General features: G+C 40.9%; 1 protein-coding gene across 1 annotated transcript in view; it reads right to left on the bottom strand.

The window, feature by feature from the left end:
• Positions 1-13,982: 13,982 nt before the first annotated feature.
• PROX1 (prospero homeobox 1) overlaps positions 13,983-19,186 on the bottom strand; it is a 46,900-nt gene continuing 41,696 nt past the window's right edge. The window contains exon 5 of the mRNA XM_061475437.1: positions 13,983-17,305. Coding sequence (XP_061331421.1) covers positions 17,120-17,305 — 186 coding nt within the window. The 3' untranslated portion in view covers positions 13,983-17,119. The remainder of the gene's footprint in view (positions 17,306-19,186) is intronic.

Genomic DNA, 19,186 nt, shown 5'->3' on the forward strand with positions numbered 1-19,186 from the left:
TCCCTTCAAATACTGACCACAGACCTCCCATCCCAGCCTCCACTTCCTTAAGCAAGCCCAGTTGCTTCAATCTTTCCTCAGTGTTCATGTGCTTTAGCCCTAATGATCTTGGTCGCCTTCTTCTGTGACCTCTCCAGTTTCTCAGCACCCTCTTTGACTTGTAGGGTTTCAAAGCCAGAGGTGGTATTCCAGATGGAGCTGAATAGAGGGGGATGAAAATCTCCTATGGGCTGCTGGTCATGCTCTTAACATAGCATGGCACAGCCTTTGCTTTATTCTCCCTGGAAAGGGGTGGACGATGCTTTGACTGGTGATACGTGGCCTTCCTGTCATAGCCACACTGGGAAAGATCACAAGCCGTGAGACACAGAACTAACAAAGAAGGCAGTTTAGAGCATCTCAATCTGATCCTCTGAAGCGCGGGTAAGTTTCATGGCGAGCAAGCAAATGTGTCTGCAAACAGTGAAACATGCCCAAGTCACGCAGACACTTCAGAAGAGGTTGCCCCAGGTTCTCCTCAATCAGCTTTCTTTTTTCTCCTCTCATGTGCATAGTGTATTGCAGAAAGCCATATAAGAGCATTTATTCAAATCCAGCAAAAATCACCACTAAAACAGGCTTAGTTTTGTACCCCGCAAAAGGATACAAAACCCTTTGCTTCTCCACACAAGAAAAGCCCATCTCTGGGAACATCTAGCATACAGAACGTGTGAATAAAAAGAGGGGATGTAACATTTGTGAGATCCAGAAGCTTGTGACAGCCACTCGGAGAATGAAGCACATGTATTATGACAAAATCACAAACTGCTGGCTTGGCAGATTCCCTGGGAACGGGCGGGGAAGGTGATAGCTGCTCGAAAGTCAGAGAAAGGATCAATATTGAATAAGTCAAAACAAATATGTGATAGGTTCTGATGTAAAAATTAAGTACCAGGGAATCTGAGGCATGAGAATAGCCAATTACTGGGCTAGTGCTACAATCACAGTCAGGCTGAGAAGAGGGGGAAGGCAGAGTAAAGGGGTAGTAGTCAGCGTTTACACACACAGCCTGTCTGAATTGACTGAGCATGGCAAGATACTTACTGCTGCTTGTCTTTTATGGATGGAGAAATTGAGGCACAGGCCACAGGTCTCTTATTCCTCCTGATCCTCTGTGGATGCTCACTGCCTGTCCCCCTTTCCCTCTTCTGTCCATGCGTCTCCCATCATTTCACTCGTGCTTGATTCAAGCCTGGATTTGAGTTTGTTGGTGGTGTTGAAGTGCCCAGCAAAGGAAATGGCCTCTTAGTCATAGAGGGATGTGCTTCTCTGTGGAAAGAATATTCAATCGTAACACAATGCAAGAGGAGGAAGACCGCTGATACTGGTGGAAGATTGGGATTTTCCTGCTTAGCATTGCTTTCTGTTTAGAAGACAGCTCTTTACTGTGCATTTTTTTCCCCCAAATCTGCCTGCTTGCATTAATTTTGTGCATTCTCTGGTGTTTTCCTTGTCTTTTAAATTTTGTTCCCCTTTCAATTTAAATTAAAGCACTGAGATGGAAGGAGTCATTACTACAAGTGTAGCGGTCTATGGCTTTTTGTTGGCTGTCCACATGGAGGGAGTTTCATCCTAGGAAGTTTTCACTGGACACAGGCTAAGCTTCCAGGGGTGAATTTCCTGGAGCAAATGGACCTTGTTCGGAAGCTGGTTCAGGACCCTAGAGACTATACCTGTGGCAGTATTTGTTAGCATTTCTTGTCTCATAACTGTGTTTAGTGAGGTAGCTACCATGTACCCATAGATAAAGAGAGCATTGCAACCAAATTGCAGCCCCGTACCAACATCTTATGTCACCTTTCAATACTGTGGCTTATTTACCCAGGAAATGTGTGATCATAAAGCTGCACTTTTAGAAAGCATTACCTATAATAAAGAAATGAATACTGTATCTTTCCCAACATTCTTCAGTGGCATTCTTCTTCATTTTTTTGCCTCAGAAACAAGGCATGCTGAGTGGTGTACATCATTTGTTTTCCTTTCACACAAGAAATATCAGCCACCCTAGCAGAATGTATGGATTTTCTTTTATCCTTAACTGAGCACATAATATGTTAGCAAAATGAACATATACCCCTATCTACTGAATTTCTCTCATATTTTCCCAGTAACTTTACACTACTCTTCCTGTGGTTCATTGAAATAACATCTTAGTTTATTTTTAAGGCTATCCATGCTATCATATTCTACAGATAAAGATGAGGAAAAAGTAAAAGAATTGAAGGAACGGATGCAAGAGGAATGTTTATGAAGCACACTGAGATAGCTTTCAATGGAAGATGCTGTAAAAGTGCAAAGCTCTGTTATTATTGTTATTACTTTATTATAGGTAGTTACCACACAGATCTATGACTGGATGAATTCAACTCAAATAAAAGCAAGGACTGATTTCAACTATTCCTTACTTAATCTTATAAACAGTCAATTGGTATCTTAATATATATTGCTGCTGCTCCTGGCCAGGAAGTCATGGGAGAAGATAAGGTATTATTAGGTTTATCTGTTGTATGTCTTACATAGAGGGCAAATCCAGTTTCTCTTCTGTGTGGAAAAATCTTGGCATTTAGCTGGGGTCCTCTGATCCTGAAGCTTGAATTCTGTTTTGGAATGCATCAATATACAGAGATTTGGGGCTCACATATAAGAAAAAGTGGCATTCTAGCTTAACTCGAAGTGGGCAAGGAATTGTTCTTTGTTTTCCACTGGAATCTCCTGAAGTATTTTTTCCAGGTGGAGAAGATAGTGTGTGACTAGTATAAGCCTTGTTTTCTATGCTAAAGTGGAGTATGGGGTAGCTCTGCTGTCGATCTGAAGGCATTTCCTTATAAAATTAACCTCCTGCTACTACAAACAGACCGAAACCTCACTTACTATAAATTGGTGTAACAGTACTAATGTCACAGTCTCTTCTGCTGACTTTAGTCTCTTAGTCCAGAGCACCAAAAATATCACAAGCCATACCCCAACACCTCCAACAGTGAGGAGATAAACCCCACAACTGACAGCACTGCAAGGCACGTTAGCTTAGAGGCTGACTTAAAAGTACTGCAAGAGCTGTGGGTATCTGCTAAGAGATATGGACATATTCTCTAATTTGTCTTTCCCCAGACAGCTGGAGAGTGGTAGCACCACTTTTCATCCTCTCTAGTAGTAACAACTGTTCACCCAAGGCCTTCCCATTTCTTTACTTGCAGGAAACACTCTAGATTGGGTAACGTGTAGAAGTGCACTGCTCCTCAAAGCAATCCTTTGACCTTAGGACTATTTCTCCACTTACTATACTGCTGCACTACACTGGTGTAAATCTGCTTGTAGTCTGGATTTACATGCCTGTGCCATGCAGGAATGCAGGGCTACATCCTCAGGGGAAAGCAGCCGAGAGCATCTCAGTACACCTTCTGCAGTTAAAACCTCCAGTTGTTAGAGGGTAAAAGCCTCAGTCAATAAGGGGAGGGCAATGTTTTAGCATTGTTTTTTTTTAACTTTGGGAAGGAATTTTGGTTAATTAAAAGTGAAGGGAAAAACAAATGAAAGAGAGAGTCTTGTCAACCTAGTGAGTGATCCTCATGAGTGTGACCCTAGCTCTCTATCCATGGAGGAGATCAGCTCTTCATGCTCAGCCTGTTGAGCTCTCTGCCCTCATCTCCGAGAGGCAGTCTGTGGTGCCTGCTGCACCTCCTCTTTCCCCCTCCTCCTCTTCTTCCTCCTGGCCCTGCATGTCCCCAGGGCTTGAGTCCCTCTGGGGCCAGCAAAGACTGGCAGGAGGAGGCACCCCTCCTTCTGAAGTTAAGCAGATGATGTTTGTGACTGCAGTCCCAAAGTCCTGTGCTGTCCTGTGCCTGTTGTGGGATGCTGCAGGTTCTGGGGATGTTGAAGTTTGGCCCCTTCTTCAGCCAGTGGAGTTTATGGGGTCCTGTGTGAAGCCAGAAGGTTGGTCCCAAAGGCAGGGGGGAGGAGACCAGGGTTTGCTTCTGTGCTTTGCTCCAGCCGAGACAACCAATTTTGTGTTGTTGAATGGATCTTTATCAGTGACACAGAAGCAAAGCTTGGGATGGAGGTCAGTAGGTGTACCCCTGAATACCATATGCCTGTCCATAAATCGTACCAGATGAGAACACTGCTCTCTCCTCTTCATGAGCCTTCTATGCATAGCTTATATTTTGGGGTGCATGAAAATATCCATACCCTAACTTCCTTTCACATCCCTTTCAAAACAAAGCCGTTTGAATCAGGCCATTGCAACAACTAAATTCCAACTAGGAGCAACAGGGAAAAAAAACCCAACCCAAAGTACACACTCCCCCCCACCCAAACCATTATCTTTTGCCATGAACTAAAAACCAGCAGCTTCACTTGATTTCATTTTTGGTAATAACAACAACAGAAATTTGCATCTGGGCTGACAATGCGTATAGTGAGTGTTAGCCCAGTGTGATTTGAAATTGGCAAGTTACAGCAACCCTCTGGAAAACCAGGATTTACAAGGGAAATGCTGACAAACACTTAACTACAGTGGCACTTGCTCCATACTATAGAACACATAAACCAGTGAAATGGAGCATAAGTCCCTCCTAATTATTGAAAATATTTGGGGGATGACTTGTGTTAAAATGCTCATTTTCATCTTGCGTTTCAGATAGGGTTTTTTCTCTCTCAGAGCAGATCTTTTCCTAAGCCACCTATCTTTGAAGAAAGGCTGCTAGCCACCACTGAAAAAGAAGCATGCTGCGTGTGATTTTTGGAAGGCATATATAATAAGAAGAATTTCAAGGCTGTGTGGGCTTGCATGACATCATATTATTGCATAAGCAAAAAACCAGTGCTGGGTGGTAATAACCATTTGTCAGAGGCAGCATGGAGGATTATATTATAACCCTTTGTGTGTGTGTGTGTGTGTTTGTGTGTATCCTATATAAAGCAATCAGGCACCTTCCAATTTCCAAACACCTGATAATGTTAAAGTTTATTTTATCACAGCCAAGGTTATATTTTCTTTCAACTCCATAGTGACCTCAGGAGGAAAAGGAATAATGGATTGGGAACCTATTATAGCTATTCTGTGTTAAACAGCCAAGTAAAGGGCAAATATAGTTCTGTAGTGGAATCAATCACTGAAGCCATCAGTGCGAATGACCCTCCTGGCCCCCACCTTCTTCCCTGTGCCTAAGAATTTGCCATATTCAATCTTTAGGCTCTGAACCCAAATGCCCTTTGAAAGTGAATTTATGATCACTTCATCACGCTGTCTATTAGCTCACTTTCTAACAAATAGGATTGAGAAATATATGGCAGGAACTGCAACGGCACATTTCCAACTAATGGTTAAAATGTCAGGGCGATAATGTACAAGTGCTTCTGCCCTCGAACACAAAATCAAACGCAGCTTTACAAGGGCTGTCGCCATTCCACTTTAGTTAAAGACTTGCAAGCTTCCTTCTTTCCCTTTGCAGGGCTGCAGTTTGGAAGCTGCTGCATCTCATCAGGGCTCGGTTTGCCAGTGCTGTACTGTACTTCATTAGGCAGCTCTATTTAATGGTTTCAACAAAAGCCATCATTTTAGCCCAACTGCCTTGACTAAATTAAAATTTCCAATCTCTGTTTTAGTGTTCTGCAACTGATGTATACATAAGCAAAACTGGTCAACATCTGCCAGGGGGTTGGCCAAAAGTTCTGTAAAGATGTACTTCACATTTCTGAAGCATGTGCAAAGTAACAACGTACTTATCCTCCTGAGGGCTCTCATGATTTTACTTCACCATTTGTTCAGACACACTTTAGCAGCATATAAGCCATACAGTTGATTCTCCCCTTGGTTGCAGTTTTATCTGTAGTGTCATTTTGAGTAATTGGGGTATGGTAGCTGATCAACTTTCAGGTTTCTCATTGGCAGAAAGGGACTGTATTGGCACCAAGAAAGAATATGATGGGTCCTCTCGGTGCCTGAGCAAGTGTCCCTCTTTTGCACTTGGCTACCCAAGGCCATTAGAAAATAAGCTTAATAAAGCAACTCAGTGTATACATCTTAACTATTCCCAGCCAAGGGGATGCAGCTATAGAAGAAATATTTTAAACCAGTATGAAAGATGGTAAATGTACATATTTAGTCAGTGATCTGTGAAAGTTTTTGAATTAGTTTTTAAAGCTTTGTTAAGACCAGAACGCACAGATGTTGAAAACAAGTTCAGATGTAGCGACAGATGGTATTTGATTATGAAGCAGACTGTTCATATAATACAAAGATGCTGCTTCTGCCATACACAAGTAACTGCAGAGAGTGCAGTAGAAATTTTGGAAGGCAGAGCAGTTCAAGAGGTTCTTTGTGCAGCAATAACTTTCACGTTTTTCCAGCAGTGCTAGAATTGGGATAATTTCTTTTCTTTTGCAGTTGACACCCTCATGGGCCCCCCCCATCCCTACCCCCCACCGTTTTCTCCCCTATTGTGCAGCTATCTTGCACTTTATTCATCCTTTTTTTCAGGTCATTTGAAATCAGATTAGGGATAAATACACTGCATTTATATCTGCAGAAGAACAAAGTTCCTTAAGGTTAATAATAACTATAATAATTATTAGATATTACTGATGTTATTTATTAACATTAAAAAAAAAAGAGAAAAAGAATGCCACGTTTTGTACAAATCCTGAATCGAGCAAGTGATATTATGACACTAGATCCAGAATCACAGGGCAGTTGTACAGGTCTTTTGCTGGGGATTGCATACATGCCTATTTGCTGGGGCTGCTGCCACATTTACCTTGTCAAAACCACAGTCCTTCCCCTTCCCTCCTTCAGAGACATGGAATGATGCTGGAATATGGAAATACAGGAGGGCATTGTATGAAGGGGAGTGGTGCCCTAGCACCAGCATCACCCCACGGGTGAGAACTATTCCAGCTCCAGGGGGGATCCAAACCCTTGCTTCCATCGTCCAGCCCTGTGGACCCCAGGGCAGCAGCAGGGACAGTCACCCTTTGCCTCCCTGTGCCAGAGCAGGCAGCTGGCCGTGGCCCCAGTGAAGGTCTGGAATACTCTGGAAATTTCTGGAAGGGCAGGAGCACTGTTTAACAGCAGGCCCTTCCCCACGGTGCGCACCAGCACCAAGGAGGAAGTGGACCTGGCTTGCAGGCGGGGGGAAATCCTTGCCACAGGTGGGCTTTTCCCATTTCTCTGTGGTTCCCCCCAGGTTCTGTGAAAGCAGATGGCCAGGTAAAGAGTATTTTAACATATCGGCTCCAGTCAGGATGCCCGGAAGCAAGGTTTCTGCTAGGGAATAAAACGGGAACGGCAGCAGCACATGGGTTGCACAATATAAAGCAGGGGCTTTGCAAGGGCTGTGCAGGAAGCCTGTGCTGGGGTTGTTAACGAATAACGGGGAGTGTTAATAAGTAACATTGAGGGCTGGCAGTGCCCCAGCGCCACGGTGAGGGGCTGGAGCACCGGGTGCTGGTCCTGGCTCTGCAGTGGGCGTGGGGGAGGTCCTGCATCCTGCATCTCCGTTTCACTGTCTATGAAATAGGGACATGCAACATGCAGAGCTTTGAGCTCAGCCTTGTGGAAGCGCTTGAGGTTTGCCCCTCTGGAGCTCAGCGCATGGCAGAGCTCTCCAGGTCTAGGTTTCACCAGAAGCTGGGAAGTTGTTACAGGTTCATGTAAGAAAGCAGTAAATTTCATGTTATATTTTGCTGCTTCTAAACACCCGCATACTGTTAGGAAAGGTTTGAAATATGTCCCTCGACCCGAGCATCCTTAGACTGCCAGGCTGTTTGCAACCTAAGGCAGGCTCAGGGTGCACACGTTTGAGAGAAGCCTTTAAAGCAGTTTAAATCTCAGCCTTGCGGACTGTTGGAGATCCCCCCCTTAACTGTTCTGTAGCTATCTTAAACACACCAGCAGCTATAGCCAGGCATGAGGGGCAGGTAAGTCTCCAGCCACTCTTCAGCCCAGGGCAGGCAGGCGTGCAGTCCCGGGGATGGGTGTGTTGACAGAACCTTGTGTCCATTACTGAGAAATTGTCAAAATAATACGAAAAAACCAATTTAAAGTGCCTCCACTTCAGAGAAATCTGGGCTCGGGGTTTTGACTGGAACATCGTCTCTTCCTCTAAAAGCCCTCACCAAATTATTGAGCTGATAAGCGATTCCCTTTGGTTTTACATGTGCTGGCATGAATTATCCTTAAGTGCTGCATATTAGGGTTGTTTTGTACTAAAAGGTGTTAAACACTTGTAATAAATATTTTTCCTTATTTCCCCTAGGACACAGTTCCATCTCTGGTTGGTGAAGCATAAAAAAGAGCTGTCATGCCCAGTTTTAATAGGCAATAGGATTTCAAGCCCCCAGAGTTGTTTCACAGTCTGGCAGTGGCCATAATGAAACTGGCCACTGTTGCCACAAGACTTTTTCCTCTTATGCGTTCTCCCCTGTTACCTCCCACAGCTGCTTGACTGGCAGGTCTCTTGCAAACTGCAAACATATTTACGTTGGAGCCAGTAGTATTTCTTTAGCTAGCTATCTGTGCCATATTCCTCCCTTTTCCCCCCTCCTTTTCTTTTGCCTAGCTAGAGACTCAACCTTAAGTTGAATTTTAAAGAATAAAATGAAACTGTGCATGCAATTAACTGCCTTTGAGCGCGAACAGCAGTTCATTTTCATGCTTTTTGTTGTGAAGCAAATAGCTTGTTTGTTTGTTTGTTTGTTTGTTCACACTGATTCCCAAATAAATGGGAAGTACCACAATTCACTTGCCTAGGATTTATTCATGAAAACGCAATCACAGCCTCCCAAACACTGGGCGGAGAGAGGTGGGGGGGCCCTTTCCCTGCACCAGAGTCAGCGTCTCACTCCGCTCTGCAGGTCTGGAAAGAGCCAGGCTAATCCAAGCCAGCAAGAATTCATTGGAGTATCGAAAAGAAAATGAATATGTAAATAAAAGATACCTCTTTGAGGCACAGGTAGGTTAGTGATACTCATAAGCTGTGTGCAAGAATTAGCATTGTAGCTTGAGCAAAGATTTCATTTATTTTGCGTTATTGTGGTTTTAACCAATTTTAAATCAGATTAGTCTGTCTGGGAAATCACTGTAACCCACTGCAGAGAGTAATGAACTTCTTTGCTGTTATTTCCTAAACACCGTCAGTGGTACAGTGCAACTCACCCGTCAGTCCCCTTTCCCTCCTAACAAAGAGGGAAGACTGGATCAGAAGGGATCATCTCCATAGAAATTGTGTTGGCACAACCTAGGCTGGGCATAAATAAGGGTACAGACTAAGAAAATGAGAGTGATTAACCCTTTCAGGCTCTCACATCACAAAATGCAGTCTTCTACATTTGGCTTCTCAGTTATGCGATGTGTATAAAAACCCCAATTCCTAGTGATGGTCTTAGTGACATAAAATTGCTCTATTTGCCTTGGTCAGGGACTATTCATGTCTTCCTTATGATTTTTAAGCTAGAACGTAGTATCTTCCTTGTTGTAAAAATTCCAGGTATTAGGGGAACTGAGGATTTCCAAGCACAGATGGCCAGATCGGCAGAATTTGGATCATTTCAGGGTGCTTGAAGCCTGGGAAAGTTGATTTGGCCCTCTGCAATGACAGGGACTACTTGCCAAGTTCCAGTCTAGCTCTGAACTCCTGCAGTATTCTGAGATGCCAATAGCTAGGATTTCTTATTTAGAGATCTGTGTGCTTTCCACTGCAGGGTACAATGGCAAATAGTGTCTTGTATTTCATAGAACTAGTGTATCTGAGAGAAGAACTGATCAGGGGACAGAGCCAGACAGCAACCACCCATGCAGCCTGCATCCTTTGGTCCATTAACTGGACACCTGAGGATGATCTCCTCCTCCTCTATCTAGTTAAGTCTTGATAGCTAACACAAACCCAAGCCCTTCCGTGTGATTTGTAGCTGCTTTTGTAAGCCTTTGCTAGGCTGTGCTTAACCAGCTGCCTGGGTTTAGTCTCCTTACTCTCTCTTTGGCTTCCCTCTGACAAGGAAAGCGTTCTCACAGTTTCCCAGCAGTTTCCTCCTGGGATGCGTGTGCTTGCTCTGAAACAGGGTTGGCAGAGGACCTCCTCAAGGCTGGAGGCTTTCTGGAGTGGATGAGCCAGGGACCTTGACACACTCCTCATTCCAGACACTGCAGTCTGCCCTGCTCACCATGCCATGGTCATCACAACCTCCTGAATACACAGACAATTAGTAAGTGCTGTGGGGCAGACAGTTCCTTAAGAAATTGTCTGAATGTCAGGTATTTTGACCAGAAAATGCTTCTAGTATGTTGGTGTGGTGATGTGGATAGATGTGAACTAGGAGAGGCAATTTGTTTGCAGTAAAACCAGAGATCTTACAACTAAATGACCATTAGTTACGCAGATTCAACTCCGTGACCTTCCATAGACCTCCTTTACACCTTGGTGTTGATGTGGCCCAACAAATGCAACCCCAGTTGCATAAAAAGACATGGAGTTTTAATTGCTGTTGCAGATATGAAGTATTTATTTGGTTGTTACAGGGTAGCTGAATCCAGCTCATCTCTACCGTGTCTTGAGTCTGAATTGAGAAAGGTCCTGAAAACAAATGACCTCAGGTTAAAATATAATTTTAACATGTTTCTTCTTCAAAATCAGAAAATTCTTGCCTGATTTTGTGATCCAAATCAGCTCCCATCTTACTGCCATCTGCACCAATTCTAAGCCAAAAAGAGACCGTTCATGTCTGCAACGCAGACAATGTAAATCAAAGGTTCACTCAACCTCAAAATGTTAAGATGCATATGAAAAAGCAGAAATAGCAGAGGCCTAGAGAAAAACAGTGAGACTTGCATTTTGAGGAACTGTATAAGAACAGATTAGTCTATATAGAATGCTAGTGATTATATAGCTTGCAAAGGAAGTGATCCAAGGATGATTGTAATAAAACTAATAGGGAATGGTATCTGGACACTGCCTTCAACAGGAACAAACATGAGCCACATCAAAACAAGCATTATTCTACATCCACTGACTTGCAGAACTCCCCGCTGCAGGACACCAACATGGCAGGTATATCCAGGGCCTGATTAAACATCATAAATACAAGTACTTTCTAGCTCAAGTTGGCTACGTTTAATTTAAAGGGCCTCAGACATTAACATGTCTCTTGCAGGGAGTTATTCCTTGTCTGATAGACTATTGCAAAATAACATTCATTATCTTAACCAGCTCTGGAGGTAGAACACCGGCTTAGATAAATCATTATATCCATTTTGCAAGAGGGCTGGCAATTTCATTAATAAATAATTCCAACAAAGGGGAAAAGGAAACCTTCAGAGGGCTCCAAGCATTAGGCACAGCCTGGCCGCAGCAGAGGATGAGGATGAGCAGTCCCCCTCTTGAGACGGGGCACCAGAATCTTCTGGAAATAAATCTAGACAATGGCAATGAGCTTGTAATTTATATTTTATTTTGCACAAGCTTGCATATATACTGCACATACATTCAGTTTAGAGAAGATGGAAGGCACACAAGGCAATTGAACTACTGTATCCTTTAAGTGGTACAAAGCAAAAAGGTAAAAGTCTGGAGAGTATACAAAAGCTTTAAACACACAAAATAAAATCCATCCCCCCCCAAACATTTTTCCTGTGTTTCTCTTAAATTTAGTAGCTGCCAAGCTAGAATTGTAACTTTTTATCAATCAATTGTCTACTGCACCTTTTGTTTCCCAAACAGACAGGGGAGTCTTATTGTTTTATCTTGTCATCAATTAATATTACAGTACATCCTTGGTAATACAAAATTGTACACCATCAAATAAATTAGGATAAATTAAACCAATAAATTATGCAAAGTCTTCAGAACAACAGACAACAACAAAAAAAGAAAAAAAAAATCCACAGTTGAAATTGCCTCTAGCTAAAAAATAAAATTAAAAAGAAAAAAGAAAAATAAATCCAAAATTGACTTTCTCAGTTATTGAACTATCTTCAAATTAAAGGGTCTTTATTACAAAAAAAGAGCTTAATAATGCTATTTACAACATATTGCTAAATAATATAAAGGCAGTGTTTTGTCACTTTTGTAACTATATACATATGAGTAATGGCTGGGACAATATCAGTTTAAACCTTAACCTTTGACTCTTCTGGGCAGCATTAAAAGCAACCTAAAGAGGCTTTTTTGTTTTTGCCTTCGTGTTTAACTTCTGACTCTTAGATGTTCTGTGGTCATGAGATGGTTCTTGTGGTTGTCTAATATCTCACTCGAGTGGTACAATTAATGCAGAAAGGATGCATTTAAGAGAAAAAATGTAAGCTCGCTGTTTCTTCTAGATTTGTTTCTACATATCCCAGGATATTTGTGCATTTGGAAGGTGGCTGCTTCGGGAGAGAGGTGACTGGCTCAGATGAAAAGACTCCATGAAGTCAGAGTGCCACCACCTTTCATACACTAAAAAGGATATTCCTAAGAAGATACAAAGGTTAAATACCAGTTTTCATCCCAGCTCAAAATATGAGCATTTTTTAGCTTCCGTTTATAGATGGTTTACAACCAACAGTTCTACAGAAAACAAAATTGCATTTCCTTCAACAGAACATTTAAGTGCAATACAGTAACTGCTTACTCATATAAACCAGTTACATTCCTTAAGGGGAGCTTTTTGAAAACAATGCGTATTGGAATTTTCAAACACATAGTTGGTACCAGAAGGAAACATTTGCACTATTAACACCAATGACTGCTATATAATACACATGGCAAATATAGTTTTTGCTTTCACTTCTCATGTACAGTGCTCATTTTGGGGGTTTTGTAAACCACTTTCCATTTTTAATATATATATATATCTTTCTGTGTGTGTATATATATATATATATGTATAATCTTTCAATGCTGCTGGTGAAAATCCTATCTTTAAAGCCACAAAATCTTCACCTTTATTTCTTAATTAATATTAACCTGTGGAAAAAAAAAAAACAACATTTTTTTTCTATTAACTGACTTCATATACATAGAAAAAGAAATCTGCAATTTTACAGAAACTGTATTACCCATTCCCTTGACATCTGATGAAAGAGACTTAACTCTTTCAAGTAGAGAGCTGGATTTTCAAGAATGCTTTCAACTATCTACACAGTTACTGTAGTGTTTCTTATAAATTCAACAGATGTTTTCAGAATGTAGTTATTAAAATCTTATGTCTTTATGCAAGAACAGCCGTTAAGGTTGAATATTTACATTGCTTTATAAAAGTTCCCCTCGATTTGCAATGTTCACCCACATACCTGGTACAGTAACAAAGATTCTGCAAACTTAAAAACACTTGAATTAAATAATACTCAGAGGCACAAAGCAAACCTCAGGAATACATGGGTGAACACTTCCTTAAATAATTACTACATTCTAACATCTTCCACGTGTTTACCATTAAATGTGAAACGTTCCCATTAAACAACCAGAGATACAGTAAGAATTCAATGTTTTCTAGTTGCAAATAGAACATTCTTTTCACAAAACATAACAAATGTCTAAAATAGGTTTAATTCTTAATCTAGATAGGAAAAAGGTAAGCTTTTCACTTCATACGCATATTTTGTGTGTGTGTTGCTGTGTATACATACATACATACATACATGCACCCGCACGTTCCGCCCGTGTGCGTGACCACATATGTATATGTATATGCACACATGTCACGTATGAAATATTGCTTCTATACTACTTCTCCTCAGGCTAAGAAAACACAAGATTTGCACCACAGTTACAAAAAATTGGCTTCTACAAGAATTTCCAAAACTCGAATGCTGCTCAAACGATTGAGAAAAAATAATTTGCGTTATCAAACTGTTCTAAAAATTCTCTGCTTCAAAAACGTATTCTCCTGCTTTGTTTTTGTGTTATTTTTTTCTCTTTTTTTTCTTTTTTTTTTTGTGTTTTTTTTCTCTATTATTTGTGGGGTGGGTTTTTTTGTTTTCTTTTCTTTTTTTTTTTTTTTTTTAATTCTTAAAAAGACACAAAATATGCATAGCTATCAACATCATGTCAAACAGCCGGAAAAAGAAAACCCAACCAAAATCAGTGTTTATTGCAGCTGTAGGAATTGACAAATAAAGTTTAAAAGATGAAAATTGTAAGCCACAGAAGGCACAAGAACAATTGTACTTGTGGGGGGAAAAACTGGTATTTTGAAGGATTTTGTTTTCTCCTTCCGCTGGTGCATTAAAGGTCTAGGCACAGACTATAACCTCAAGTTTATATGCAGAAATAAATCTGAATTAGCAGTAAATGAATGGCAACATGGGGTTTCTACACGGGTTTTGCAATTCTTTCCCTGTGTAAACTTTTCATTACTATAAAAGTAGCCTCCTGCCTTTTAGCCATTTCGTATTGAGGTCGTCTGAAAGAGACTGGTTTCTACTTGCGATTTAGTAGGAGCTCTTCCATGTATTTCTAATTTTAGGTGTATTGGGAGGCACAAAGGCAATATGGCTATAAAATGCAGAAAAACCACGTAACTGAAATGATCGAATTCTCATTTATTCCTTTTTCAGACAAAGGAGGTTTTTATTTTGCTTTTACGATGAAATTTCTACTCTTAATTCCTATGCCTCATTTACTATTGAGATTATGCTACCCATAAATAAATAAATAAATGCAACAACATCAAGTGTTGAGTACACAATTTCACTTATTTAGATTATGTGAATCACATTGCAGCCAAATAATAATAATAATAACATCCACAATAATATTAATAATAATAATAATAAACATAATAAAAGCAATGGTAAAATCACATATTGAGATGGTAGCTAGTAGTATGTCCACATAGTATGACTAAAGTATGGCTTTGCTTTCTTATGTTCAAGGTGACAATGCAGTATCTGATGGGATGCCAATGATGAACTTACTGGGTTCAAACTTGAGCATTTATGCCACTTCTTCCCATAAATCAAAAAAGTGCATGAACACAATTTTCATCTTTTCTTACTCAGAATTCACTGGAGTTACATCTTTGTGAAGTGTAATGTTTACCAAATCATGCATTAAAAAAAAAGAAATTAAGAAAATGAAAGAAAATAAAACAGAAGAAAAGGAAGAAAAAGACACATCCTGTCTATGAAGGATAAGTGCAGTATTAGGTACTCTCAGGGAGTCTAAGATCAAGAAGATTTGTTTTGCTTTTAATGCATAGTGAAAATGTTGGCACTTCATCCCATGCTATTGTCTGCATTGCCTATACTCCACAGATACTGCCAGTGCTTGAAAAGAATGACAGGGAATCGTAGGCTTGTGCTGTTTAATTTGAAGTCAGCAGGTTTGTAAGGCTTTATGCTAACAATAATTGCTTTCATACTTTTCTGTCTATCAGCAGTATTTGTAAATGAAGTGGAATTGCAATGATCAGGTCAGCTCTTTAGTCACGTGGGTAAACTTTCACTCTCCAAAATCAAAATGTAATCTGAAAATAAAGAAATAAGATCCCAATATCCTCAATGGTCTAAATATAATTCGCAGCTAATTAGGAACTTCCTCAAGATTCAGATTGAATTATGTAGGGGAAAAGACTGTTGATGATAACATAAATTCTTACTGCATCCATACAAAAGACGACAGAGAAAAGGACAAACACAGAGTGCCACAGCATACTGAACCTTCCCCCAAACTTGTGGAGCCAGTATCTTTCTGAAAACACGAGAAAAGGAGAGCCACTGATGACAGCACGAGAACTAGCGGCTCGCTTGCTGTCTGCCTGCTGATACAGCATTCAGGCAAACCCAGGTTCACTGTGGACTTTACACTCAGATTTTGGCCAAGACTAGCTCCAGCTTCAGGAGACAAGTGCAGCCCATTGCTAAAACAGATCTCTTATGTTTTACATCTGCACTTACTGTAATTTTAACCCCCCAATGTGGCTATCGGAACCCCGCAGGGACAGGAGGACTCTGCCAATTTTGCATATGATTGATTAAGTTTTTATGAAAATGCAGTTCTTATTCCTCTGATAAGGAAGAGACTGATTCTTTTTTACAGCTACAAACAAGTCTTTTGTCCCTTTTCCTCAGGGCTGTGAGGTGAAGATGCTTTTATTCTACTAGATCTAAGATCATTCCAAAAAAGTGCTTTTCAGGACAGATGTTAAACAACAGACAAAAACTTTGCATATTGGAAAGGGGATTTGGGGGGGCAGAATGGACTAAGAAAATAATACATTTAGGGACTGATGCCACTTCAAGACAGAGACATGGCAATATAGGACTCTGAAGGTTTCATTTTTAGTCTATGGAGAGTGAAATGCTTCCACTTTAATAAGCTGACCATATTCCAGGATTAGTGGGGTTGGTACAAAATTGTGCATGAATTACTGGCCTCACCCTGCAAGATTTGATTTGTGCAAACATCCCTTGCTGCAACTTAGAACAACAACCTGGCGTGTTGCTTAGTGGTGCAGGATATCCATCATTTCTGTAAGGAAAGCATGAAAAATAGGGTTTGCTTTTGGGGTTATCACTTCTAGGAGTGAGTACCTGAAATGGATGTTGTATTTTTAGGGTTTGTTGTGGTTTTTTTTTTGAAGTACGAAACAAAATCTGGTTCTTGGTTAAAAAGTATATAAAATAAAAAAAAAAAAAGGAAAGAAAGCTCCAAGCTTATGAAATGACTCCACAGAGTTCAGACCTTTAGCAGTATAAACGTAATATAAACTTCATTGTCTGTAGTATTGTGCCATGACATTAGTCTCACTAAGACAAAATGCCACTTTGCAGCAAGCAATAAATCTGACAAAGCATTTTTAAACATAATGCCCTAACTTGCTAAGACAGGCTTTTACACTCTTCCAAACTCTTCTCCCTGAAAATTAACCCCGTTGATTCTTCAAATGTTAAGGGTCTCGGGCAAAGTAAACCAAAGGCTGAAGTAAAATAACCATCCCCTCGGAACTGAAAACTTAAATCCATGAGGGATCACAGTCGAATTTCATATACATATATATATGTATGCAATACACATATATATGAAATTAAAATAGGGACACACATGACTTGGGCATCAGAAGGGGACTGCTACTTTCATACATTCATAAATAGCTGCTGAACTCTCTACTCATGAAGAAGCTCTTGTAGGCAGTTTGGGGATTTGAAAATCTCGGGGACCTCACTGTCCAGCTTACAGATGACCTTGTATATGGCCTTCTTCCAGGAAGGATCAACATCTTTGCCTGCGATAATGGCATTGAAAAACTCCCGTAATGTGATCTGAGCCACTTCCAGGAATCTCTCTGGAACCTGCTGATACAAGGAGACAATGGCATTAATACAGTTTTCAATTTCAAGTCTCTGGTTCTTCAAAGGAAACTGAGCTAAGTTCTTTCTTTCAGAAAGGGGCTTACATAGCACCTGCATTTTCTAAATGTGGCAGCCTTCTATTCTCTTATGCAAAGCTGTTATATATAGTACTATGGCAATAACTTTTATAACATGTGTTAGAGATCTTTGTAAAGTCTACTGACAGAATGTAGGTAACAAAATGGAACTCTCCGAGTATGGAGAGCGGGGGATTTATGGGATAGGATTGGCAGGAGGGGAAACAAACACAATTGTCTTTAAGGAGAGGAAGGTCGACTTGCTATTTTACCCGTGCATTTACAGCTATGTTCTCCTCTCCATGTGGGATCTGATCTGAGATTTATGCATGCATAGAAAGGCCTCTGTAGCTCTACATTTAACTTCAGCCGCAACCAGTGCTGAAAGCTATCAGAAAAACAGGGTATCTCTGAATGTTGTTCATAGTTTAAAAACAAGCAGGCCTTCAGCTTGCTTCTGTGGCTGCTGTGCACCCGACCCACATAAAATGGCTTTCTCAGGAGACATCATCGTCTTCTCTTCTTTTTCAGAAACCTACAAATAAAACCCCAAGCTCTTCAAAGGGTGCACTTTGCTCCAAATTGCTACTGAGCTGGGATGTGTTCGACTCTTCTGGGTTCTCTAAATCATAGAATCATAGAATAGTTAGGGTTGGAAAGGACCTTAAGATCATCCAGTTCCAACCCCCCTGCCATGGGCAGGGACACCTCACACTAAAACCATATCACGCAAGGCACACTGTCAAGCCCCCAAACAATGGGTGGATGTTAAAGACAACAAACAGTTACCTCCAAACTTTGGCACCAGCACCACCTTCTTACCCTCTGCCTTAACTGATTCAAAAGCAATCACTACAGTGAACCTGGGTCAGTCCCAAGGTTGAAGTCATCTCCATGAAGGTATTATTCTCCACTTTTATTACAGAAATATGGTTTCACAGCTCTAGAACTGCTAATACACAGCTGGCCAGTAGCCAGCATGCTTAGAATAGCAATTATCCCCTCACTGCCATTATTTGCCCACTCCGGTAAGAGGAGTTCTCCAACCTGCAGCAGAGGCCACTTCAACCATTCCTGTGGCCAACAGATACCCGGACAGATCTCATTTAATGAATTCATGTCACATTACCAGATCAGGGCTAGCATCATATTGTCTGCTTCAGGCTTTTATTCTTCTTCCTTTAGAAGCCCCTTTCATCAAATTTGTCTGAAAGTATGCATGTTTAACCTGAGCGAGCTCTGCAGCCTCACTCCCCTATCACTGCTGGGGCAACACTAGCAGTTTGCTAGCTATGTTTTGCCATCAGATAAGCATGAGATCAGCTCCCGCTGACACCAGCTGATGAACTCTGCTTCCAGAAGCCCCGCAGCCCACAGAGGTCCTCCGTCTACCTCTGAGAGTAAAATCCAGCCCCACACATTTTTCTCTGTTCCCAAAGGCTGCCTCCTGTGGAAATTTTTCATTCAACATAGAAAGAAACATTTTTACAGGTGTTCTGTTCCAGCAGTAATGATGAGGCAGAAAATAACTGTTACATTTCACTTATTCCACCTCAAAGAAATAACCTAAAACTTCACGTAAGTGCTCTGCTGTTTGGGCACTTGGTAATACATCTACCAAAGATGCCATGCTAGTCTTGTTCCTGTGCTGCTAGAAAAAAAGCATAACACTTCTCTGTTCATGCAGTTTAAACAGCTGCTTAGGTGCTGTTCATTGTCCTTGGTGTCACTGGGTGCTAACCAAGGGGAAGGAGTTGCTGACCACATGATACTAGAAAGCAAGAAATGTAGTAGATAACCAACT

The sequence above is a fragment of the Pezoporus flaviventris genome, unplaced genomic scaffold (genome assembly GCF_033815535.1).
Source record: "Pezoporus flaviventris isolate CSIRO_AGI_PZ_B2104156 unplaced genomic scaffold, CSIRO_AGI_Pfla_v1 ptg000083l, whole genome shotgun sequence".
Classification (NCBI taxonomy): Eukaryota; Metazoa; Chordata; class Aves; order Psittaciformes; family Psittacidae; genus Pezoporus; species Pezoporus flaviventris.